Source organism: Myxine glutinosa, chromosome 6 (genome assembly GCF_964187855.1).
Source record: "Myxine glutinosa chromosome 6, kmMyxGlut1.1, whole genome shotgun sequence".
NCBI classification, from domain to species: Eukaryota; Metazoa; Chordata; class Myxini; order Myxiniformes; family Myxinidae; genus Myxine; species Myxine glutinosa.
The window spans coordinates 111913937-111941477 of record NC_136266.1 but is presented as its reverse complement, the minus strand read 5'-3'; the positions used below and the strand labels follow the sequence as shown (position 1 = coordinate 111941477).

The window sequence follows — 27541 nt, the reverse complement described above, 5'->3', positions numbered from 1 at the left end:
CGGGTAATTCAGCTTTTTCGAATGAGAATGGAGACATGCACATCTTGTTCACATACAGACAAACAGACAGACAGGGGTGAAAGCATAACCTACATCCACCTTTGGTGGCGGAGGTAATAACAATTCATTAAAAAAACAAAAACAGGATTACTCTACAATGTACCATTAGCTTTACAGTTGAATACGCTGTACGTGGTGATCCCACACGTATAATAAAGATTCAAATCCAGATCAGAGAATTTTTTTTAATGATTCTTCATCATTGATTTATAGGGCCAAAACCGATTTATAGCACCATGTCTCAAAGTTATGGACGGATTCGGATGAAACTTGGTGGAAAGGTTGTGTGTCTGATAAGGATGTATCAATTAAATTTTGGTGAATATCCAAATAGGGATCTCGATACAAGACTTTATTCTTCACCATTGAGTGATGGTGCCAAAAACGATATATAGCAGGATATCTCAAAATGTTGTGGACGTATTTGGACGAAACTTGTTGGACTGGTTGTGTGTGTGTGACAAGGAAGAATTGATTCAATTTTGGTGAAGATCTGAAATTAGATTCGGATACGAGAGTTATTTAATTTTTTAAGTTATTCTTCACCATTGAAAGATCGGGCCAAAAACGATATATAACACTATATTTCAAAAAGTTATGGATGGATTATGACAAAACTTGGTGGACGAGTTGGTTAGTTGACAAGAGCAAGCCGATTAGATTTTGGTTCAGGTCTGAATCCAGATCCGTCCTTTCATTGGGATACAAAACAAACTGTTCAGCCTGGTGGACGTATGCGCTCGACCGAGTGCCGTTCTCGATATGTATAGGTTTTATGACAAACAAGCATTTTGGAACTGACCCCATGTTTTTCATTCTTTTGCACCAGATCAATGAGACGCAGATTAAACGAAGCATGAAGGCAATGACAGAAGTGTTTTATGCTTCACTCTTTGGATACGATGAGGTGTGTCCATTACATTCGGTCAACACTTTAACAAAATTTGTTTTTGGAAATGGGAGCCAGCAGGAAGGAAACGCCAATGGTTAACCCTAACCTTTTCTTTTGTTTTTACCAAATATTTTGGCCAGGGCATTTTGTCCGAAGACCACGTTCTATTAGCCGCCCTATGGAGGCATCTCTTCTCATTTAATCTCTCTGATCCTCGGCACCTCGAGCTGATGGTGGAGTACGTACGCAAACAGGTAATTTGTCCATCATTCATTCCTCAATTTTTTTTTTTTTTTTTTTTTTTTTTTTTAGTATACTGAATCGAGGCTCGTGAAAGAGCAAACATTTACTTCACAAACAAATCAACCAGACAAACAAAATATATAAAAAGAGAGAGCGGAAGACAAGATGGGGAGAAAAGGGGAAGCACACAAACACAACATTTGAGAGCAGGGAGATGTGTGGGAGTGAGAGGGCTTGGGGGGAGGAGGCGTGGGAAGGGGGGGGGGGAGTGGGAGAAGTATAAAACACAAGGACACCAAGGACTTCCAGGACAGAAGTTGGTATTTCAAAAAAGTGGAATTGGGGTGAAATTAGCAGGGGTAGAAAAGATCAAGGTTTTGGATGGGGGAAGATAAGAGATGGTAGTGAACAGCTGTTTTAAAGACCTGGAGGGTGGAGTGGGATGGAGGAGAGTGAGGGAGTTTGTTCCAGAGGAGGGAGAAAAGAGGAATGAAGGAGTGAAGGTGAGCAGAGAGTCTTGATTTTAGCAGTTTAACCATAAGAGGGTTGCAGGCAGATCTTGTGCGACCTGTAGGAATATTTGCGGGACAGAGCCCAGAGAGAGCTGGGGGGGGCAAGGCCAGAGAGGAGTCGGTAGAAGACGGAAAGACCACCAACCTGCATGCGGTGAGTGAGTGAGAGGCCCTTGGAGTTAGCTTCATCGCGGGGTAGAAATTAATGGAGATTCCAATGATTCGGTTTCAACAGCGTGAAGACGAGCTAGGTGTGAGGCAGGAGCACCAGCCCAGAGGGGAGAGCAGTATTCCATTGAGCTGCGGATGAAAGCCTTGTATGTGGTGAGGAGCTCAGGTGTGCCAAGGAAGGACTTCGCACGACGGAGGATGCCCAGTCGGCGACTGGCTTTGGGGGCCAGATTTGAAATGTGGTTTTCGCAGGAAAGATCATGGCAGATAGTGAGACCCAAAAGCTTGAGTGACAGAACTTCTTGGAGAGGATTATTCAGAAAGTGGATGGGAGGGTTGCCCAGTCGGTCTTTTCGGAGAGACATCGTAAGAGTGTGAGATTTGTCAGGATTGAAAGACATGTTCCACTTGTTTGCCCAGTCTGTGATTTTGTCCAGGTCTGCAGAGAGTGAGGAGGCTACAGACTGCCGATCTGAGGGATGAAGAATGGAGCGACAGAGAGTAGAGTCATCAGCAAAGAGATAGAGGGGATTTTCAAGAGAGTCAGAGAGATCATTGATGAAGACCAGAAAAAGCACAGGGCCCAGAACACTGCCTTGGGGAACTCCAGCCTGAACAGCAAGAGGAGATGAGAGAAACCCATTCAGGGCCACACGTTGACTACGACTATATGTTGACTACTAGAGAGGAAGTCCGCCAGCCATGCGTGGAGATTTCCATGGATACCAAAAGAGGAGAGTTTGGTGAGCAGAGCGGGGTGCCAGACCGTATCGAAGGCACGTGATATGTCAAGGGAGACAGCTCTAATTTCCTATTTGGCATTGAGGACCTCCATCCATTGTTGAGAGAGCAGAAGCAGCATGTCCAGAGTAGAGTGACCAGGTCTGAAACAAAATTGATGATCAGAGATCAAGCCATTGGAGAGCCTATGAGCCCGTAGAAGCATATTGCCTGAATTTACACTATTATTAATCTCGCCTGAGGAGAGGGTATTGCATCTGAGTCCGTCTGTCTTGTCTGTGTCTGTGTCTGTTTGTTTATTTGTTTGTCCACACAGAATAAATATGATTTTCTCTGCAACCGTTGGTCCGATTGACAGGAAATTTTCATCATAGGTGCAACTCCACCTCGACCATAGGTAGATTTTTAAAATGATAATTATGACGTCATGTCACGTGGTATGGGCGCCATCTTGGAAAAAACGAAAAACTTTGCACCTCTATCTCCAAAACTGAAAACGCTACATAGAAAAAATTGAGACATGGCTCATTGTAAAGAACTCTCCATGTGGAATAACATGTTAATGATGATGTTATAGGTGCCTTCATTATGATGTCATAATTTGACAAGTACAAAAGTTCATCCGATCAAGATGAAATTTCTTGAGCGTCATCTAGCAATAAATTTGTGGAGAAAAAATGACGTCATCGGTCACGTGGTTCGGCCGCCATCTTGGAAAACCGAAAAAAATTGCGCCTCCCTTTCTCCGAAAGTGCTGCATAGAAAAAATTGAGACATTGCTCATTGTAAACAACTCCATGTGGAATAACATGTTTATGTCATAGGTGCCTTCGTCATTATGTCATAATTCAACAACTATAAAACTTCATCCAATCAAGATGAAATTTCTTGAGCATCATCTAGTTTCAATATGCAAAGAAGCTTCTTTTTGTCCCCCGTCGCACCGCGGAGCGAAATGGTTTTCCCCTCTGTCCGTGTGTGCGTGCGTGCGTGCATGCGTAAGCGAAGGACGGCATTTGAATTTGGTGTGTGGGTGCAACCCACGTCAAAATCCAAGATGGCCGCCGCCATGTACGTCTGATGCCATGCATGTCTGAACCTTGTGAGAGGAATATCTTGAAAAATAAGCGAAGTACCAACTTCTAATCTGGTGTGTGGGTGTATCTAGGCATAAGGAAGAACGCTATTGAAAATTGGGTCCCCACGTCAAAATCCAAGATGGCCGCCGCCATGTATGTCTGAACCTTGTGAGCGGAATATCTTGAAAAATAAGCGAAGTACCAACTTCTAATCTGGTGTGTGGGTGTATCTAGGCATAAGGAAGAACGCTATTGAAAATTGGGTCGCCATGTCAAAATCCAAGATGACCGCCGCCATGCATGTCTGAACCTTGTGAGCGAAATATCTTGTAAAATAAACGAACTACTAACGTCTAATCTGGTGTGTGGGTGTATATACGCATAAGGAAGAACGCTATTGAAAATTGGGTCGCCACCTCAAAATCCAAGATGGCCGCCACCATATATATGTCTGAATCTTGTGATCGACATATCTTGAAAAATAAACGAACTACCAACTTCTAATCTGGTGTGTGTGTGTACCTAGGCATAAGGAAGAACGCTATTGAAAATTGGGTCGCCACGTCAAAATCCAAGATGGCCGCCGCCATGCATGTCTGAACCTTGTGAGCAAAATATCTTGAAAAATAAACGAACTACTAACGTCTGATCTGGTGTGTGGGTGTATCTACGCATAAGGAAGAACGCTATTGAAAATTGGGTCGCCATGTCAAAATCCAAAATGGCCGCCGCCATGCATGTCTGAACCTTGTGAGCGGAATATCTTGAAAAATAAGCGAAGTACCAACTTCTAATCTGGTGTGTGGGTGTATCTAGGCATAAGGAAGAACCCTATTGAAAATTGTGTTATTAAAAAAAAAACACCTTTAGAGGCCATTTTTCCCCGCAAAGCGGGGGTTGGCCTTTTTCGGGAGCCGTGGTTGTTGTTGTTTTTCGGTCCCCTTTTTGAAGCAATGTTTTACAGCCGGATGCCCTTCCTGACGCCAACCCTTTTTGCCGCCTTTAACGACAAACAGGGAATTACCAGTGAGCTGGTACTCAATTAGCCGACCTCGGAAGGATGACAGGCTGAGTCAACCCCCCTGGCGTTAATTCAGCGATCGACCGGGATTCGAACCCAGGATCCTAGGTATCCTAAGCCGGCACCCTAGCCGCTAGCCCAACACCAGGGTTGAGTGGGTGTTGCCACGTCAAAATCCAAGATAGCCGCCGCCATGCATGTCTGAACCTTGTGAGCGAAATATCTTGAAAAATAAACGAACTACTAACGTCTAATCTGGTGTGTGGGTGTATATACGCATAAGGAAGAACGCTATTGAAAATTGGGTCGCCACGTCAAAATCCAAGATGGCCGCCACCATATATATGTCTGAATCTTGTGATCGACATATCTTGAAAAATAAACGAACTACTAACTTCTAATCTGGTGTGTGGGTGTATCTACGCATAAGGGAGAACGCTATTGAAAAATGGGTCGCCACGTCAAAATCCAAGATGGCCACCTTGCATCTTCCACTTTGTCAACTCGCATCACTTCACCGAGGCGTAACGCTTGTTTTGTTTTTTTTAAAGTTTGGGCGTAGTTGGGCTTCGGAAAGTCTTCCATTGATCATCTACTTATTTAAACGCAGGAAGACTGTTGATGATAGATTTAAGCTTTTAAAAAAAAAATAGGGATTCTAACAAAGTTATACCAATGATGTCATTGAATGAATGAATGATCGTTTTAAGGCCATTTTTCCCGCTAGAGCGGGGGTTAGCCTTGCGAGCCCCATGACAATCATGGTTCCCTGTTTGAGGCAATGTTTTTATGGCCGGATGCCCTTCCTGACGCCAACCCTTGGTCACGCTCTTACGATGCGCAGGGATACGGTGTACCTATTCTAAACCGGGGTACACACCGGGATCATTCATCCCAGCAAGCTAGTACTCAATTTGCCGACCTCGGAAGGATGACAGGCTGAGTCAACCCCCCTGGCGTTAATTCAGCGATCAACCGGGATTCGAACCCAGGATCCTAGGATCCCAAGCCGGCACCCTAACCGCAAAGTCAACACCAGGCTATACCAATGATGTCATTGTTAAGCATAAACAAAAAGATAATCAACTCGTCAAATTAAGATTTTCATTGTTTGATATTTTTCGAAATCACATTTCAATGATTTTGGCCTCCAAAGCCAACATCTTTGGCCTCAAAAACGATTGGGCATCCAACATCGTGCAAAGTCCTTCCTTGGTACACCTGAGCTCCTATCCACCGAGAACCACTGCTTGCCTCCTCTCATTTATGCCTCTTTTTTTCCTGCCTGTGGAACCACCTTCCACACTCTTCAATCTCATTCTTCCCTCCAGGTCTTCAAGACCGCTGTTCACAAACATCTTAAGTCATCTGCCATCCAAAACCATGATCTTTTCTACACCTGTTAAATCATGCCCACCCCTCCCAAAACTTTACTTATGCATCCATCTTGTTCATCCCTTGCATTCTCCCCTACCACTCATTGTTACCTGCAAACCCCTGGTTGTCCATCTCCGTCGACTTTCTCCCCCTGCCTTGCTGTTGGTGTTTCATGCTGTTCTCTTTGTTATGTTGTGTCCTGATCTCTTCTGTGTCTTTGCTCTTCCATGAGCCTATACCTTGTATAAAATAAAATAAAACTTTTTTCCTCTATTTTTGAGCCTTTCCAATCAGTACAGCGTTTGTTATAAAAGACGTAGAGATATTGTCATCTGCTCTGTCCTGTCAGTCAGTCCATCCATCACGCTATCTCCTCCTAAACGGTTGTGTAGAATTTCGCCAAACTTGGTAGTTATGATCACTACATGGCACAAAGGTATGAGAGCTGTACTATTTTGGCCCCACTCCCTGGGGTCCTGGATGGGATAAAAAGGTCAAGTACTGAAAAATGCAATTACAGGAACATTTTAAAACATTCTTAAATGAAACTTTGTAAATGCAGTCAACATTGGGGGTGATACATGAAATATGTAATGGGTTTTTTTGGGGATTTGACTCCTGGCTCATGCCCCAATGGGTGGAAACTTAGTCACAGGGGTCAAAACAGAACATTTTTTTTAAACTCAAAAGTTGATATTGGGTCATTCCTCATGGAACCTTTTGCTATCTTTCAACCTTGCCCACTAAAGCAAGGTTCAATATGGATCCATCTCCCTCTACACGGTGGGAAGCATGGGAATTTATGAGGGTCTGCCATCGAATTAGCCATAGTTTCTGATTTGCTGAGCAGGCTCGGACAATGTTGATGCTGTTGATTTGATGGTTCTGTTCTCGTGGAATGCAGTCCTGTTTGAGTTGTACCATTGTAACCCTCCCCCACCCCTCTTCAAATTGTACTGCCATTCCTCTGTCCATTTTGCATTGGAGTGAGAATTATGAGGAAATTAATCCTCCTTTATGTAAAGGTGTTCAAATAGTGACTAAATTTGGTTGTTTCACAAACAAGTATGATCATTTATATCATTCGAAAAAGATGTTTAAGCTAAAGATGTTGTACTTGTAAAGATGTTGTACTGTAAAGATGTTGATGCTAAAGATGTTGCCTTCATAATAGGTTTTATTCCATAAATCTTTCAAATGTGTTTATTTATTTATTTTTGCTTTCCTTCCTTTGTAAATAAGTCTTCAGTGCCTTGTTAATCAATGACTCGACCTTAGAGGACAGCTCATTGCTCCACTAAAGCGAACAAACTCATTTTTCTCTTTGCGTTTGCCTCCTGATTAAACTTGCAATATCCTGATAGTCTTTTGTTCGCTCAAATGGTTCAATCTCCATCAGTTCGGATTCCATCCCATTTGCTCGAGTTTGGACAGGCTCCTCTCTCTCAACAATGGATGGAGGTACTGGATTTGTTATTTTTAAAAAGAAAAAAGGTCAGAACTGTGGCTCTGGTCATATTTTGAGCTGTTGACACTGTCTGGCGCCCTGTTCTGCTTGCCAAGTTTTCTGCCTTTTGTATCCAAGGCCACCTTTCCTGGCTCACAGGTTTCCTCTGAACACTCAATCACGTCGTGCTCAATAGTATCCTTTCATCTCTTATCCCAGTAGAGGCAGTTTTGGGCCACATTTTGTTCCTCATGTACACCATCCACCTCTCCGAAGATCAACAAAACCCTCTTTTAAACTTGGCAGATTATTTCACATTGTAGTAAACAGTACCCCATCTCAGTCATATTGTATCACATCAGAAGGTCTGGAAAGAATCACGTGCTGATCCAATATATGGAATGTGGAATGTCAATTACCTAGCCATCACCTCGCACTTCCTTCAGCCTATATTATTCAAAATAGAAATTACTGAAATAGACACTAGATAGACACTGTGATGCAGAGGGCATGGATGTGTCCCCATACAGTCGTGGAAAGAGGACTGTACTATCATGATTAGCCAGAGGCCCTGGGTTTGACACCTGGTCTGAGTGCTTAATTTTCTCTACATGTCAAAAAAAAAATTGTTTTTTTTGTTTGTTTGTTTTTTCTTCCCCAAAGCTGTCCATGGGTGGGAGCCCTAATGCAAAGTGACAATGTGAAAACCGTGAATGCCAAACCATGAACCAATAAATTCCACATTCCTGTGACACCTTCAGTCGAACATCACATATGGACAGTCTATTCGTGAATGAATGTCGAAACTGCAAATGCCGAATCCGTGAATGTCACGCGTGGAAACCCTTGCATTATTTCCTCATCCTCTTTTAAACTCAATCTCTCTATTTTCATTCCAAACAGCATAATTCCAATCACAAATTAATACTATACCACTAATATAACAAAATACAATGTTACAAACACTTGGGAGGTATACTAATATATACGCCATTCTAACGTGATAACCAACCAATACAGACATATTTTCAGGCGAGCAAGGATGGATACGTAAACCTTTGTACGGATGGAAAATCATAATTTTATTGAGAAACTTATGAAACCTCCCGCTCACCTTCACCCGCTGGGACCCCAAAATGTTCCACAGAAGTTTTGGTGGGTCTCGCCCTAAAACTGAGGGAGTAGTTTGGGGATGGACAGACAGACACTTGCTTTATCACACGCCCAACCTCTCCACCAAGTTTCATCCAAATCCGTCCTTAACTTTTTGTCCTTGTCCGTGACACCTGTTCGACGAAGTGACGGGGAAAAGCTAGCAAAACTCTCTCTCCTCTCTCCTCTCTCTCTCCTCTCTACATATCCGTGCTCAATCCTATTTAATTTCCTTTCAGTTTGTTTTGCTTTCGCTATTCAGTTGTAGCTTTATTTGATATCTGATGCACCATACTCGTTACTAAGCGTCTATGCGGCCAAAGCAGCTTGAAGAGCAATGGTTATACTAGGTGGTTTGCCATTGCCTTCCCAGCAGTAGGTTAGGTGGGAATTTGTAATTTGTTCAGGGTGCTGGCGATAGCTCGCCTACTCTTCGTGAAGGACCACCAACTAATGTTGGAAGACGGGACACCCAGTTTAACGGCCAACGGAGGGACGGCACACATTTATGATTTACCCAGTCTGAAACAACGGGATGATAGTTTATAGCTGTGTATTTATATAGATATAGATATACATACATGTATAGATATAGGTATACATGCATATCGAGGGAGGAGCAAACCACCTCTCCCTTTATATGGGATGGTTTCTCTGTATTCACCTTTAAACACAGGGACTGAAAATTTGTTTCTCGGCTTCTACTGGACAAAATTGGCTGCAAATTTCAGACGTAAATGCTTTGCACATTGAGGTAATATGTTCCCAATTACAGTTACGTTCATTTCTGCATTCTTGAGTTTTATTTAGAAAACCCTCAAATTCACGTTGGTGTCCGTCCGCCCAAAATCTGTTGGTGCTCATATATCGAAGGGTATACAGTGAAACTAGCTGAAACTTGGAATGTACTTCGGCCAATACATCTAATTAATGGCTTTCGAAACAAATTCCACCTAAGTGCCATAGCTTTTGGCTTGACTAATAGGGGCGAACCCCAAAAAGTTGGCACAGATAAAATTTCGACTCTAGTAGTAATCAATATAGAATGCATGCAATATAGCATGAATGATATAAATATGCAATATATATATATATATATATATATATATATATATATATATATATATATATATATATATATATATATATATATATATATTGTTACGGATCGCGGACAAGATGTTATATTGACCGAGCGGTGGTGTATTACCGCGACCTAACAGTTCCCCCGATTGGCCCGACTCCCCCAACGTTGACCAGATCGCACCACAGATATTCAATTTGGAAACCTCCAAAGCGACCGAAAGAGAAGGAAAAGAGAAGAAGACAGAGTACGGAGGAATAACAGGATTTATTAAGTATTTTCACAAGCCAGAGCAACGAGAGCAATCGGTTATATTCAGCGAATGGAAGGAGCAGATACACAGTGAATCGTTAGCTTATACTATTCAATTTACTTAACCCCAGGACAACGATTAGGACAGACGACGTTCACACTTACACGGGGGAAATTGCAGGCAGGAATGGCGGAGGTGGGTTGCTGGAGAGGGAGGCAGGGTCAGGTCCCTGCAACCGGCAGGGCTGGAGGTAGCAGCTCCCAATTCTTCGCGTTTTTGGCGGGAAAACCCTCGGTCGCGTCGACGCTGCTGATGCTGTGGACGTCACGTGCTGGCTCGGTCACACCTGCTCCTCTCCTTCTGGTGGAGCCGTCTCCCTCCTCTCAGCGCGTCTCTCCAAAGCTTGTTTCCTCTCCAAGTACCTCTCCTTTTTGGTTTGGAGCGTCTCTCATCTCACAGCTCACAGCTCAGCTCACAGCTCATCTCTCATGTCATCTCCTGAAGCAGTCCCTTCCAGTCGCTTTTATTACTCGGGTAGGAATCAAGCCGCCGGCTGCGAGGGCACGCCTACCGGGTCGCTCACCGCGGTCCTGGTTGGCTGTTAGGGCTGTCCGATTCCCCCTTTGATCATGACGACGTGCCACGCCTGTGAGTTGGCGGCTCCTACCCCCCTCTTCTCCGAGATTAGCACATGGGCAATGGCGGCTTGCGAGATTGAACACCACTCGCACCGCTTTTGAAAGGAACTTTGGAGAGCGGAGATGATTGGGGAAATTGAAAGGGGCCTACGCTTATTTTGTTTGATACAATGCAGAGTCAATCTAGTGGGAAACACATATATAGCCTACATAGAATAAGGAAATAAACTATTTAAAAAGATATATCGTGGCCTGTGTGTAAGTTTCATGGAATTAACTAGGAGGACGGCTGCGACCATTATTTACATTACGAGGGTGTTACACACAACAAAACCATACTTTTCACATTCGTTACACTTTCTCCAAAATTGTTACACTTCTCCAAAACCGTTACACTTCTCAAATTCGTTACAATATATATATATATATATATATATATATATATATATATATATATATATATATATATATATATATATTACAACATCGCAATGATATACAATGCAATATAGAATGCCACTTTCCATGGCCACTTAATGAAGGACATTTTTGGGAAAAATGCTTGGGGCCATAGAAAAGGCCCCTTTATATGGTATGAGTCATGTGGCAAACTATAGAAAAGAAGGGACATACCATAGCTTGTAGAAAATGCCAAACAATAGAAAAGAAGGGACATATTCCATAGCTTGTAGAAAATGCCAAACAATAGAAAAGAAGGGACATTCCACAGCTTGTAGAAAATGCCAAACAATAGAAAAGAAGGGACATTCCACAGCTTGTAGAAAATGCCAAACAATAGAAAAGAAGGGACATTCCACAGCTTGTAGAAAATGCCAAACAATAGAAAAGAAGGGACATTCCATAGCTTGTAGAAAATGCCAAACGATAGAAAAGAAGGGACATTCCATAGCTTGTAGAAAATGCCAAACAATAGAAAAGAAGGGACATTCCACAGCTTGTAGAAAATGCCAAACAATAGAAAAGAAGGGACATTCCACAGCTTGTAGAAAATGCCAAACGATAGAAAAGAAGGGACATTCCATAGCTTGTAGAAAATGCCAAACAATAGAAAAGAAGGGACATTCCACAGCTTGTAGAAAATGCCAAACAATAGAAAAGAAGGGACATTCCACAGCTTGTAGAAAATGCCAAACAATAGAAAAGAAGGGACATTCCACAGCTTGTAGAAAATGCCAAACAATAGAAAAGAAGGGACATTCCACAGCTTGTAGAAAATGCCAAACAATAGAAAAGAAGGGACATTCCACAGCTTGTAGAAAATGCCAAACAATAGAAAAGAAGGGACATTCCACAGCTTGTAGAAAATGCCAAACGATAGAAAAGAAGGGACATTCCATAGCTTGTAGAAAATGCCAAACAATAGAAAAGAAGGGACTTTCTAAAAATATTGTGTGCATGCTGGACTACCCTTGTGTTCTTAGGAGGAGCCAAGTAATGCTCTAGAAAAGTTAATATAAAGGGAGGTGCCCCACATATAAAGGCTAAAACCCATCAGTAAGTAAAGTTTTTGTTGTAGTGTATGAATCAAATTGGCACCCTTTGACCGCTGGTTTGACCGCCGGTTGGAGTTGAACCTGAAGAGTATTTTCAATTTTGTCAGCTTGTGGCTCGAGTGCCTTGATTGGCAGCTCACATGTTCCTGGGATTGAACCTTTGTCTTTTGTTCAAACAGGTTCAGTATCTCGACTCCTTCAACAGCGAGGATCTTCTACTGACCGGAGTCATTCGTTGGCGGCCGCTGCACGAGAAAAACCCCGAGAGTGTTCTGAAGGCAGATCTTCCAGCATACAACGATGCAGGCCTCTGATATTTGCTATGTACTATTGCAAGGAAACCCGTACTTGCGGATATATGATGATGGCCTGTTTTCCTCTATCGCCTGGTGTGGACCTTTCTGCTGTCGGAGTCTTTGCCTGTGTACTTCAAGCTGAGTAGCTGTTTGTATTTTCTCCAACTATGGTTGATGCTTTTTCTTTGTTTCCTTTCCCCTCTTTCACCCTCCCAAGTAACTCCCAGCATCCTGAATTTGGATTTATCATGAAATACAACAATTGTTTTTAACCAATGCATCATTTCATGCACTTGTAAAGTTTTCTGTTCATCTTATTTTTGGAAAAGTGAAATCGATGTGAATGTGTTTTGTTAAATTATTTTAATTGAATTGTTATTTCGGGGTGGAAGTTAAACCCAGTTTCCTTGTTAAAATTAATTGTTGGTGAGACTAAAATCTTTCCAGGCATTGTGAGATGGAATCTATGTACGCACAGTCTCCCCATTAAAAGCTTGTTTCTTTTGGGGGGTGGTTTTGGGTGAGGTTGAGATTGTTTCAAGTGTCCTTTATGTAACCATTAAAAGATCATTTATTTCTACACCCTCTTGGTGCAGACAGATATTTACTTGGGGGGGGGGGGGGGGGGGGAAGGGGAGTGATCCCAACAGTGACAACCAGCATCTCCAGGTTTTGCTTCCTCTCTCTTGACGCTTGGTTATTATTTTAAGGTGTGCTTTCCAGACACATCCCCTGACTCTCACGGGCCAATCACACGGATGCTTGTGGTCTCCAAACCTTCCACTTGGGCAAATCTTGAACGATGAGTGCTGCTGACCTCCGTGGTGAGTTGCTCGTCAGGTTCTGGTTATACCTTGTCGTGTTTACTACGATCAACCTAGTTCACATTTTTGTCTACTCGCAATGTTAGTTAAGCAAACTATTCGATGACAAAGTAATAAGCATACATGGTATAAATGACAATTGCATCATCAACCAAAGCAAAACATCGCAATACCACAACGGCACTCAGTAGAGAGTATACTGCTGCCTAATTGGCCATATCACTCAATGGTGAAGAATCACTTTTAAAATTATACGACCTGGATCTGGATCTTCACCAAAATTGAATCGATTCTTCCTTGTCACACACACAATACCTGCCCAACATGTTTCGTCCAAATCCATCCATAACTTTTTGAGATATCCTATCTCCAAATGGTGAATAATCACTTAAGGAATTAAATAATTCTCTTATCCGAATCCATATTCAGATCTTCACCAAAATCGAATCTATTTGTCCTCGTCAGACACCCAACCTGTCCAACAAGTTTCGTCCAAATCCATCCACAGCTTTTTGAGATATCCCGCTATGTATCGTTTTTGGCCCTATCTCCCAATGGTGAAGAATCACTAAAATGCTAGTAGCCGAATCCGGATCTTCACCAAATTCTAATCATTTCGTCCTTGTCACATACGCTACATCTCTGCCAGTTTTCGGCCGAATCCGTCCACAACGTTTTGAGATATTTTGTTCACAAAGGGAAAAACAACCAGACAGACAGGTGAAAACATAACCTCCATCCACCTTTGGGGGTGGAGGTAAAAATGGACAAATTATTTCGTTATTTATTTATTTTCCTTCTCATTCTCATAACAGTACAACCACCTCATTTGTTCTGTGATGCAAGGATTTCCATAAACTGTATCTCTTATGGTGGTGAAATAGAGGCTTAATCACCACAAACCATCCAATAAATCAAGGAATGTGGAAATAGCTCCTGAAACTGACTGCCACCACAATAAATAAATGTGAAATACGAGCAGATAAGCAGTGTAGAAACTGAAAGTAGAAGGAGAATATGGAATTGGGGATAATGACAATGAAAGGTTAGCAGATGTGAACGTGGGTGCTTGCGTGGTGTTAACTGGGTAGTGGGAACATGCGGGTTCCATGAAAAGATGTTGAACCTAATAATAATAATAATAATGCATTTATTTTATATAGCGCTTTTCAGGAAGCCCAAAGACGCTTTGACAGAGTGCAAAACATAATGCATAGCAAAACATAAAAACAATTGCAAAAAAAGAAGAATCAATAGGGAAATATTCAAAGCACAAAGGAGGGAGAAGGAGAGGAGATAGTCAGGGGTTAGATGCTGTGGGTTAAATGTTGAATGCAGTGTTGAACAGGTGGGTCTTGAGTGATGTTTTGAATGTGGTGAGTGAGGAGGAGTCTCTGATGGTGTGAGGTAGTGAGTTCCAGAGGGTGGGAGCAGCGATGGAGAAGGCCCTGTCCCCCCAGGAACCTAGAGGTCTCAACACGTTCCTGCCGGGTAGGGAGATTGGGGATCATCTAAACGTTATAGCATGAAGTGCAGAAAGGTGTGAGTAGACCTTTAACCTTCACACCTGTAACTCACAACGAATTATTGATTGTGCATCACCAAGAACATGACTCGGGGAGGGGTAGTATTTTTTCCCCATGTTGGGTTTCTTCCCAGCCCCTCCTCCTCTCCAAATGGTGCTCCCCAGCCCCTTCCCCTCTCCAAATGATGCTCCCCAGCCCCTTCCCCTCTCCACATGGTGCTCCCCAGCCCCTCCTCCTCTCCACATGGTGCTCCCCAGCCCTTTCCACATGGTGCTCCCCAGCTCCTCTTCCCTATCCACAAGGTGCTCCCCCACCTTCCCCCCTCTCCACAAGGTTCTCGCTCCCCCTCTCCACATGGTGCTCCCCAGCCCCTCCCCCTCTCCACAAGGTGCTCCCCAGCCCCTCCTCCTCTCCACATGGTGCTCCCCAGCCCCTCCTCCTCTCCAAATGGTGCTCCCCAACCCCTTCCCCTCTCCAAATGATGCTCCCCAGCCCCTTCCCCTCTCCACATGGTGCTCCCCAGCCCCACCCCCTCTCCACAAGGTGCTCCCCAGCCCCTCCTACTCTCCAAATGGTGCTCCCCAGCCCCTTCCCCTCTCCAAATGGTGCTCCCCAGCCCTCTCCCTCTCCACATGGTGCTCCCCAGCCCCTCCTACTCTCCAAATGGTGCTCCCCAGCCCCTTCCCCTCTCCAAATGGTGCTCCCCAGCCCTCTCCCTCTCCACATGGTGCTCCCCAGCCCCTCCTCCTCTCCATAAGGTGCTCCCCCACCCTCCTCCCTCTCCACAAGGTTCTCCCGCACTCTCCCCCCCCCCCCCTTCACAAAATTCTCGCTCCCCCTCTCCACATGGTGCTCCCCAGCCCCTCCTCCTCTCCACATGGTGCTCCCCAGCCCCTTCCCCTCTCCAAATGGTGCTCCCCAGCCCCTCCTCCTCTCCACATGGTGCTCCCCAGCCCCTCCTCCTCTCCACATGGTGCTCCCCAGCCCCTCCTCCTCTCCACATGGTGCTCCCCGACCCCTCCCCTCTCCACATGGTGCTCCCCAGCCCCTCCTCCTCTCCAAATGGTGCTCCCCAGCCCCTCCTCTCCAAATGGTGCTCCCCAGCCCTCTCCCCTCCCCACAAGGTTCCTCCTGAAATGGTAACATGGTCATCGCCAAACCGGTCCGGATGCATTTTATCCTTCAGACATGTCGGCCAAGTAAGGCTAAGTAATACACACTTTTACATTGTCGTGTACTTTCGGGCCTCACAGCTCACAATCTGCCCGCAGATCACCCCACTGCCCACCCCACCACCTTGTTCTCTCGAACCAGACAGGAAAACCTCAATTGTTCAGTTGGAGCCATATTGTGTCTTGTTTACCTCCTTCCTTGGCTGTCTGGCCACTTACCCGACACTCCCGCTCGTCCGTCGGGCTTTCCTCTCTGATGACATTTACACAAATTCATTTTTTCTCGAACTTAGTCTAAATTTACATAAAGTGTTCTGGGGTATTATTGGCATTCTTGGAATTTAAATGGGGGGGCCTGAATCCCACAACCCGTGCTTCGGAGTCCTCCATCTCGATCCACCATTGCACGTCTATAAAATACATACTATTGGAAGGTGAATAGTAAACCGTAAACTAAATACCGTAAAATCGTAAAACCGTAAAATGTAAAAAAACCGTAAAATGAATAGTAAACTAAATAGTAAACCGAAAAGGTCTGTTTGTCCCATTCGTTGTCTGCTGTTAAAACATAAACGTGCTTCGTCTACATACCACACAAACCCACCCAAAACAAGTCCTAGTGAGGGTCTGCAAGCTCCGATTGCTAACCTCCACACCTGTTCCCCACCACCCCTTTCCTCTTGCACTTCATGTTACGACTTCGACCGCCAAAAGGAAGTTGAAATAAATGTCACTTCATGCTCCTCGTACACCCGCGGGCAATCCCAGCATTATGTTCGCATACAAAACAGCTTCGTTCTATCCATTGTACTTCTACTAGTATAAAAGGTTGCCGAAAATGACAGGTTCGAGTTATTTTATTTGAAATATTCAAGGAGACTGGAACTGGAGGATGTGATGTCTCGTAGCATGAGAAATTATTTTCAAAAACACACATACATGTACAAATGTGACCCTATTTTATTTATCTTCTGGAACGTTTTGTTTCGACGGTTTAATGGCCGTAGCCTTTTTATTGTGGAGAAACAGGTAAAAAAAAAAACTAACAGTAAAAAAAAAACAGTAGTCAAAAAACAAGAATCGGACAAAAAAGTCAAGAAAAAAAAATCACACAAAAGTCAAGAAAAAAAGAATCGCACACAAAAGTCAAGAAAAAAAGAATCGGACACAAAAGTCAAGAAAAAAAGAATGATAAAAGTCGAGAAAAAAATAATCGGACACAAAAATAAAGAAAAAAAGAATCGCACAAAAATCAAGAAAAAAAGAATCACACAAAAGTCAAGAAAAAAAGAAACACAAAAATCAAGAAAAAAAAATTGGACACAACAACAACAACATGCATTTTAAGGCCATTTTCCCTGGTGGAGCGTGAGTTTGCCTTGCGGTCCCCATGAGGATCTTCTCCATCTTGCCCTATTTTCTGCATCTCTCCTTGTTAACCCCCTTGCCCGCATTTCTTCTTCCACCATCTTTGGCCAAGTCTTTCTCGGTCTTCCCCGTCCTCTACTTCGTTCTACATTCATTTCCATCACTCTTCTCAACCAGTCACTTTCATCCTTCCTCAACACATGACCAAACCAATCTGTTCCTCTTCACAACATCAATCACAGGCTCTATTCCCATCATTTTTCGCAATTCATCATTTGTCTTCCTCTCTCTCAATGATACTCTGCACATCCATCAAACCATTTGCATTTCCACTCTTTCCAACCTTCGTTGCTGCTCTACGTTCATTACCCATGTCTCGCTCTCATAAATCATAACACTTCTCACACATGCAGCACACACCTTTCCCTTCAGCTTCAACGACACTCCCCTCATCATCAGCACGCCACTCAGTTCCCGAAACTTCTTCCATGCACATCTCACTCCAGCAACCGTTGCCGAGTCTGATCCACCTTCTCCATTCAGCATGTCTCCGAGGTAGCAAAATGTTTTCACACCTTCCAGCTTCACGCCGTCTCCAATATCCAACTCAACATTTCCTCCATCTGCAGCTCCCTCTGTGCACACCTTACATTTGAATGTAGCTGCCACACTGGTTAATGACTCTCTCAGACCACTACATTTTTGCTGAACCCACTCAGCGCACATTGTACATTGAATGGAGTTCAGTCCGACACCCTTCCTGCACACAGCACACCGCCACTTCCCAGTTCTTTCCACCTCACCACATGCTTTACCACTTGCCATCACCTTCGTCTTAACGATATTCACCTTCAGACCTTTTGTCTCCATACATTCCTTCCACTTGTTCATCTTTTCCTTCAGTCCATCCATACTTTCCGCAATCAACACCAGATCATCTGCATACAACAACTCCCATGGTAAACCCTCCTTTACGTTCTGAGCCAGCACCTCCATCACAGCTACAAATAGTAGTGGACTTAGTACCGACCCCTGATGCACTCCCACCTTCACCTCAAACTCACCACTGTTCCCGTCCTTCGTCCTTACAGCAGTGCGCACTCTTTTGTACATTGCCATCACTATTCTGATCAACCATTCCTCCACTCCTAACTTCCTCATTGCCCATGTCATTACTTTGCGTGGAACCCTATCGAATGCTTTCTCCAGATCAACAAACCCAAGAAACAACTTCTTCCTCTTCTCCATGTACTTCTCCTGCAACTGCCTCACAATAAAAAGCGCGTCTGTCGTTCCTCTTCCTGGCATAAATCCAAACTGCATTTCGTCGATCTTCACTTTCTTCCTTATCCTCCTCTCCAACACCCTTTCCAATACCTTCATTCCATGCTCCAATAACTTTATCGCTCGGTACGAGCCACACTCTAGAGCAGTTTCCCTAACTTTATCCCCCCACGAACCCCCTGTGGATGTCAGAGGTGTCCACGAAACCCCAACTTTTCGAGACATGATCTGAGTTATTATTATACTATCATACGCATAACAGTGCTTCGTAAAAGATCAAGTTCATAGTGTAATATTGTAATGAAAAAAAACAAGAGATGATCTACAAGATCTACTGTTTAATATTTTTACGACCACGCACCCCCTGGGGGTTCATGCACCCCAGTTAGGGAACCCCTGCTCTAGAGGGTCACCTTTCCCCTTGTATAGAGGGACGAGGGTACTCAGTTCCCAAATCACTGGAATGCGGCCTTCTTTCACCGCCAGATTACAGAACTCTGTCATTCTCTTCACACCCCAACTTCCTGCTGCCTTCAACATATCTCCCACAACTCCCGTCGGCCTTCCCACTTTTCTACTCTTCATTGCTTTTATCGCTTCCTCAACTTCCTTCTCAGTTATCTTCTCTGCCGGTCCGAAAACTGGGTTACTCTCTATGTTGCCATCCCATTCATTCTCTGTATTCAACAGCATTTCCATATATCTTTTCCATCTTCCTTTAATTCCATCTAGGTCCACAACGATTTGTCCCACTTCATCCTTCAAGCAACTCACCCCCATCACATCACACCTCTCTTTCACTATCTGCTTTGCAATCCTGAATACTGCTCTCTGACCCTCTTCCGAATCCAAGCGTTCTCCGAACATTTTCCTACATGCCTCCTGCGCCTTTGCTACCTCTTTCTTTGCAGCCTTCTTGGCTGCCTTATAACTTTCATGCTCTGCTGTTTCTGCTCCCGTACCCTTCGCCTTCTGCCACTCCATGAACTTCTTCCTCTTCTCGTCAATCCTCTTTCCAACTTCATCATCCCACCACCATGTTTCCGAGTGCCTCGGTGGTCCTTTTGTCCATCCACATACCTCACCAACGGCTCCCAACAGACTAGGTTTCATCGACATCCAACCACGTTCAAGCTCAACCACATCATCCGCTACCCTACTCAGCCTTTCTTTTAATGCCTCCCTTACTGTCACCTCTTTCAACCTCCACACCTTCATTCTCGGTTGGTACTTCACCCGCCAAGCTCTCCTCGCACCTTTCACCCTTATGTCGCAGACAACCAAGTGGTGCTGTGAAACAGCCTCCTCCCCCGGGATCACCTTTGTGTCCCGGAGGTGCCCCCTATCTCGCCTACGCACCATCAGGTAGTCAACGGTTGTCGTCGACCCACCTGACGTGTATGTAACAAGCTTATTATCCTCTTTCTGGAACTGAGTATTACAAATCAACAAATCAGCTCCATCAGCAAACTCCAAAATCCTTTCACCTTCTCCATTTCTCACACCATATTATATCCGTAACCCCCATGAACTCCCTCAAAACCATCCATACTCCTTCCCACATGTCCATTTAGGTCTCCTCCTACCACAACAACTTCCTCATCTTTCACGTTTTCCATCAGCTTCTCTATCGCACACCAGAACTTGTCCTTCTCTTCATCGCTCCGACCAACCTGCGGAGCATACCCCAATATGACGTTCACCAAGAGCTTTCCAATCATCATTTTCACCATCATCAACCTATCACTCACTCTCGTCACACTCACCACACTCTACAAACTCCTCAGAAAACAGGACACCAACACCATTCACTTCAGGCACCCTTGACACACAAACTTGTATTTCTGTCCCTGCCTACCCTTCACCATTCTCACACCACTTCCCTTCCATCTCGTCTCTTGCACACAACATATGTCCACTCTTCTTCTGACCAATACTTCCACCACTTCCACCACTTCCACCACTTCTCCTGATCTCCCTGTCATTGTCCCTACATTCCATGTCCCAAACCTCAGAAACCGATCTCCACTTCGGGCTGTACCCTGCCCATATGTAGTTGTAATTGTCATGGTTCTCTTTTTGAGGCAATGTTCTTATGGCCGGATGCCCTTCCTGACGCCAACCAGGGATATGGTGTACCTATTCTAATCCAGGGTACACATTGGGAAACGTTTAAAACATGGAAATTCTGGGGGGTTGGGGGGGGGCATTACGGCTGCGGGGGCCCCGTCAGCACCACGCCACGTTTGCCCGGTCAGCACCACACCCTTGGAAAGGACTTCGATGCACGTTGGCCCAGAGCCTGGCGCGAAGTCCAAGGACATCAGCACGTCATCCGAAAACAGCTCCGGTTGGTGCGAACCACTCGGTCAATGGCACGAACCAGGTCCCGACACGCCCTTGCTCGCTTGGCCCCGATGAAGGCCTCGCTGGGTGTTCTCCAAACAGGGGCAAAATCGCCCAAGCCGCGCTGGATTTCGGCAGTGGAAGCCTTGCTCGCTCGGCCCCGATGAAGGCCTCGCTGGGTGTTCTCCAAACAGGGGCAGACCTGAAATATTCCGCTATGGCCGAGGAAAGAGGCTCCTTGTCAGTGAAGCAACCGCAGCAGGAAACCACCCATAATCAGACACAAAAGTCAAGAAAAAAATAATCGGACACAAAAGCCAAGAAAAAAGAATCGGACACAAAAGCCAAGGAAAAAAGAATCAGACAAAGTCAAGAAAAAAAGAATCGGACACAAAAGTCAAGAAAAAAAGAATCAGACAAAGTCAAGCAAAAAAAGAATCAGCCACAAAAATTAAGAAAAATGAATCGGACACAAAAGCCAAGGAAAATAGAGCAAGACACAAAAGTCAAGAAAAAAGAATCGGACACAAAAGCCAAGGAAAAAAGAGCCAGACACAAAAGTCAAGAAAAAAAGAATCGGACACAAAAGTCAAGAAAAAAAGAATCGGACACAAAAGCCAAGGAAAAAAGAACCAGACACAAAAGCCAAGAAAAAAAGAATCGGACACAAAAGTCAAGAAAAAAATAATCGGACACAAAAATCAAGAAAAAATAATCGGTAACAAGGTCAAGCAGGAATCAAACCAGAAATCAAAAGCAAGAAAACCAAAAATCGATAAATAACATCATCATTTAACCACCACACTAACTCCCATAACCTCCCCTGCTCCCTTAGGGGGCACAAAAGTGAGGATGGGAAGCTTCGTCTCAGGGAAGGGGAGCAGGAACAGGGAGGATAATATAAAGAGGGATAACTGGGGGAACCCTTCTTGCAATCCACCATGTCCTCACTCCCCTTTTTGCCCCGGCCCTGGTTGGGCCATCTATTGTCGCGGGGGGGGGGGGGGGGAGGGGAGGGGCAGGGGGGCTCTACGCCCCACAGACTTATTCACTTTGGTTCACTGGCGATAAATTCCCTGTGGGGCCTTGCCCAGGGGAGACTGTATTTTACGCTGCCGGCTCCTCCTCCAGCACTTATTCATTGTCCATTCGCCTGTTTCTATGCCAGCGTAATCGGAGGAGGAGTCATCACGTTCAACCTCCGGCAGTGGGGTCGCTTTAATGGAGGTTGTTCCTTCTGACCCCACCACCAAAGCAACCACCTTTTCCGCAGTGTTCTTTCTTCCCACCTCAGTGCGTCCGCACCCGACGTAACCACACCTATGTCCTTCGCTGCTGGGGGTGGCGGGACTGCGTCCTCTACTTTACTCTCCTCCCCTCTCTCCTTCTCCTTCACCTTCACCTCTGTGGGAAGGGGACAACAAGATAGGCAAGGGAGAACAGACACCGCACCTGTAATTGTCTCTGTGGTAACACCGCCACACCTCTTCCACCTCTCCCCTCCCTCATCCGCAGATGCACGCATCCTGCTGGCGTAGCTCGGTCGGCAGGAGCAGAAGGTGTGCCCCTGCGAACCACTGAGGTTGGGCGCACCGAATAGGTGCAGTGCTCCCTCGAATGTCCCAACTGGCCACACTGCGAGGAAAACTGTTATATGCACCCAGCAACGAGGTGGTCCAGTTGACTGAACCTGTGGCATACTCTTTGCTGACCCACGTAAAAACCCTGCCCACAGTCCATCCCAATAACGATCCTATTAGGGATGTGGGTGACCGTGCCGGCGTGCCATCCTCGTTGACCCGGAACTTGACGCGATATTGTCGAGCCACAGTCCGTATACCTAAACCATTTCAGATAAACCGTTGTGGAGTTTTCACATCAACATATCTAGACAACCAATATTTTACATCATAATTTGTAATGCTCTTACTGCAAGGGTGAACCGTCATGACCCTCTCATGGTCAGAAAGATCCTCGACCACCCAATCAGCCAGAGACCCAGCTGACCGAGCGGTAGTCCACCGCACCCGGAACTCAGCAGCCTTCGAGAAGTCTGGAAGGAGACATCAAATCCGCGAACAAAGGAGATGAGGCAGGAAAACAATCCTCAGCCTTAAATGCCAGCATGCCTAACAATGTTGTGCGACCAAATACCTCACTTGGCGGAACGGGTCCCTGCTTTGTAAACTTGAAACAGCCGCAGTTATGGCACCTGCTCGTTATGCCCTAGTCCTGGGGAGGATGGATGCAACACTAGGAAAGGGAGGGAAGTGGTAGCAGGGAAGCACAGGGCATCCTTCCTCCTTGATGAGTGAGGCTGGTGAGAGGAGGAATGCCGGGAAGAGCAGGAAGGGAAAAGACGAACGAAAACGCAGGACTAACAAGATAAAATGTACAAATAGACGAGATGCGAAGTTGGGAACGCGCAAGACAAACAAGACAATTGGCACAGGAGGTACAATTCAAAAGCAAACTCAAAATGAGCTGCCTTGCGGCTGCCACCATCACACGCAGCCTCATGAGCGTGCCAAAGTCTGAAGCCTCGGCCTAGCGTCAGGTGTGCTTCTATCTTTTTTATTAATTAGACTTCCTATGGAATATAAGTCAATAGTCGTTTTACTCTGCACTCTTTGCAAATCACATGCAGCGAATTTCACCTCCCTGTGCCTTTGATTTATTTTTTTTATTTTTTTTAAACGCTTCTGTACACCACCCTTGATGCTCGGTTTGCCACCATCTACAATTCCAATAGAAGAGACGTTATTACTCTTTTTATGGAAAATGTTTTTCGAGTTTGTTTTAATCCTCAAAAATAGACCACAGTGAACACATATTTGTGTTAAAGAATTGGCCTTTAAAACCTATCCTTATGAAAGGGGACAGACAAATACAAACTGTTATAGCCGGCGAAGCCGGTGTTGTGAATGAACGCGTACGTATTATGTTGAAAAGCCAGATTTTGCTGGATCCTTTGAGAATTTCGGAGCTTTGACGCACCAAATCGCTCTATGGAGGCCGCCATTTGCAGATGCGGAAGTATGCATAAACAATTGCGAAAAAGTTCAATAGGAGTTTGTTTCACCCGTGTTTGTTTGATTCACAATCTTATGCACCTCTAATTTGTAATTAAAATACTTTAAGACAAACCTCGTTCCCCGGGCCCGCACAGGCCCTGGTTATCTTCAACGAAGATCTTCCCTAAGCACTGGAACCAATGAGATTCGAGCATTTGAAAAGATATTTCAAAAAAGCTTACTACTGTTTCGGAGGCTGAAAACGGCGTCAAATATTCTAAAATTGACAAAGAATTATTTTTTAGAAATCTCGCGGCCGTAGGGGATAGTTTTTCACGGCCGGAAATATCCGAAGTTGAGACGGAATTCACCGAATTAATCAAGAAGTAAATTTTATCAATTTTAATCTCATCCAGAATGCAAATGGTGTCATTTTGAACTAGGTACGGTACCTACTACACCTACCTACTACCAACTACCTAACCTACTGATGCCATAGTGATGGGTAAAATAGTGGCAAGAGGCTTTGGCTTCGCCGGCTCATTGCGGCTTTGCAGTCGGGTCATATTATATAGGTAGAAGAAGATACTTCTCAGCCTCTAAGAACTATACAGTGCATTACTTATAGGCCTCTAATCATTACATAGTCCTGTAAGCATGGTCGCCAAGTACAATATAGGCCTCTAAATATTATAAATGTCTCTTAAGTATATAATTCTGATTGGTCTATCCTTTTATTTGCACACTCGTGCCAATCACAGACCCATTCCGCTCCCACCCTTGCCCGCTCCCTCTCAACCCCTCCTGCCTTCTGTCCTTTTGAACTGACTGTTATCTTGAAGAACCATTTTAGCCCAGCTGTGTAAATATCCTTGATGCTTTGGCACCTGCTCGACAGGCATCATCTCAGTGTTGTGTTACATCGATGCCTTAGTCACTCCTGATAACAACTTTACAGTGCTGTGCACTTCATGTGGCAAAGCAATCCACCTAAAGTTTTCATCCCAGATTTTACAGAAAGTTTATACAAATCATGAACGGTCTCCTCTGCACCTGCACATCATGTCTGCACCTGCCTCCGGGTATCCTCTGCAATCATGTGGTTGTTTCAGATTCCACAGTATTTTCTTCATATGAGGGAAAAAAGGCGGAGAGAGAAAGAAAGAAAGTGAACACTGCAACCTGCAAGTGAGAGGGCTGTGTTAGCAAGGGTTAATGGGTGTTAGGAAGTAAGTGGGAAAGGATGAAAGGGTGTATGTGAGATGGAGGGGGTGAAACACATCATTGATGCCTTGTAGGAAAGAGCTGGGGATTGAACTGTCTCTGGAAGGTGGATCGACATAAGGTAGAAACGAGGAATGAAGGAGTGGTGTGCGGTAAGCCTGGATGTTTGAAGTTTAACCCAGAGGGGTTTCCTGGAAGAACACGTCCTACCTAGAATTTTAGTTTTTTTTAATCTGCAAGGTCAAGGCTCGTGGAAGTGCAAGAACACAGTACAGATAAGGGCACAACAGAACAAAAGGAACAGCATAAAGAAAGGGGAAACACAAACAGTAAGGACGAGGGACGAAATAGGAAGAGGGAGAGAGACTTGGACAAATAATGGGTACTAGCCGAAACCCGTGGAACATCCACGGAAGGGAGGATGTGGTGTATGGATAGAGTGTACCATAATGGATGGCATAGGGGATTTGCTTGTCCGAGTAAGAGTTAGGAAGAAAGATGAGAATGAAGAGTGCGTATATGAACAACGATCGCCGACACCGGCACAAATGCATGCTCTGGATTGTCCACTCAGTGGACGGCTTGCTTTCGCCTTCGCCTGTCCAATCAGCGGACGGCTTGCTTTCGCCTTCGCCTGTCCAATCAGCGGACGGCTTGCTTCGCCTTCGCCCAGCAGACGCCAATACGATGGCGTCGTATCGGCAGTTAATCGGATGCTTTTGGGCCCCAACGTCGGCTAATTCAGATTTTTCGAGTATGGCTGTACGTGATAAACAAAGAGTGCGGTTCGTAGATCGTAAATCCATTAGTGCCGTGGGCATCGGGTCACTGGGTGCGGCGTAAAAGGGATAACAAAGTCGAGTCCTTACGCTATTATTTATATATAGATGGGGAGGAATGACGGGAGGAGGCACGGGTGAACAGGATGGATACAGAAGGGGGGGGGGGGGAGAAGAGTTGAGGATGATTTGAGATGGTGGTGAACAGCTGCCTTGAATAATCTAGATTAAAGAATAATATTGAAGAGAATGTGGAAGTTGGTTCCACAGGTGGGAAAAAAGAGTGGAGGTGATGAGATTCTGGATTTGGGAAGTTTCACCAGAAAGAGGTTGATGACAGACCGTGTGTGCCTTGCAGAAACTTGAGGGGGGGGGGGGGGGGACAAAACACGGAAAGAGCAGAGGTTGCAAGACCAGAAAGGAGGTGGAAGAAGTCAAATGGCCGACTGACGTGTCTGTGATGGCAAGGTCGTGGGCCCATAAAGTCAGCTTGGGGGGGGAGGGGTGCTTTTGAGCCTTTATATGTGTAAATATCCTTCATACTTTGGCACCTGCTCGACAGGCATCATCTCACTATTGTGTTACATCATGCCTTAGTCACTACTAATAACTTTACAGTGCTGCGGATGTCACGTCGCAAGGTAATAAACCTATAGTTTTTGTCCCAGATTTTATATAAAATTTACACAAAGCATAAATAGTCTCCTCTGCACCTGGAAACCATATCTAACCAACTTTACTGCAGCATAATGATCTGCGTGAAGGTTGGGCTTAATCACAGGAGATTCCAATGATCTTAAAGGTCTTGGTTTTCATGGTGTCAAGCTGAGCAAGGTTTGAGGTAGGGGCACCAGCTCGGAGAGGAGAGCAGTACTCCCTTAAGCTGTGGTTGAAGGTTTTGTAGGTGGATAGGTGTTCAGGTGTGCCAAAGAAGGACTTTGCACGATGGAGGATGCCCAGTCGGCAGCTCACTTTAGAATGCCAACTTTGAAATGTGGTTTGCCCAAGAAATATCATGCCCAAGAAATAATTAATACTTCAAAAGTATTGTTAAGATAGTAGGCAGGGGAGTTTGCCAGGTGGTCCTTTTGGAGAGAGAAAGTAATAGTGTGGGATTTGTCAGGATTGAAAGACACATTCCATGTGTTTTACCATTTTGTGATTATTTTACCACTTTACAGGCAGAGGAGATGAAAGGATTCCGCTGAGCTCCACGCCTTGGCTATGAGAGTTGGGGAAGTCAGTAAGCCATGTGTGGAGTTGGACTTGGATTCCATAGGCAGATCCTTTGGAGAGCAAGGCGAGATGCCAGACTGTATCAATAGCACGAGATATGTCCAGATAGATGGCCCTGGTCTCATGTCTGACATTGAGGGCCTCCATCCGTTGTTGGGTGAGTAGAAGCTGCATGTCCAAAGTGGAGTGATTTACTCTGAATCTGAATTCATGATCTGCGATGAGGCTGTTGGAAAAAAGGAAGGATTTTATGTCAACTGTAACTTGATGGATTCCTTGACCAGGTTG

General features: G+C 44.9%; 1 protein-coding gene across 1 annotated transcript in view; it reads left to right on the top strand.

Moving 5' to 3' along the window:
• Positions 1-13062, top strand: part of UQCC1 (ubiquinol-cytochrome c reductase complex assembly factor 1) — a 57808-nt gene extending 44746 nt beyond the window's left edge. Inside the window, exons 7-9 of the mRNA XM_068120862.2 lie at positions 890-967; positions 1093-1206; positions 12364-13062. Coding sequence (XP_067976963.1) covers positions 890-967; positions 1093-1206; positions 12364-12498 — 327 coding nt within the window. The 3' untranslated portion in view covers positions 12499-13062. The remainder of the gene's footprint in view (positions 1-889; positions 968-1092; positions 1207-12363) is intronic.
• The last annotated feature ends 14479 nt before the right edge of the window (positions 13063-27541 follow it).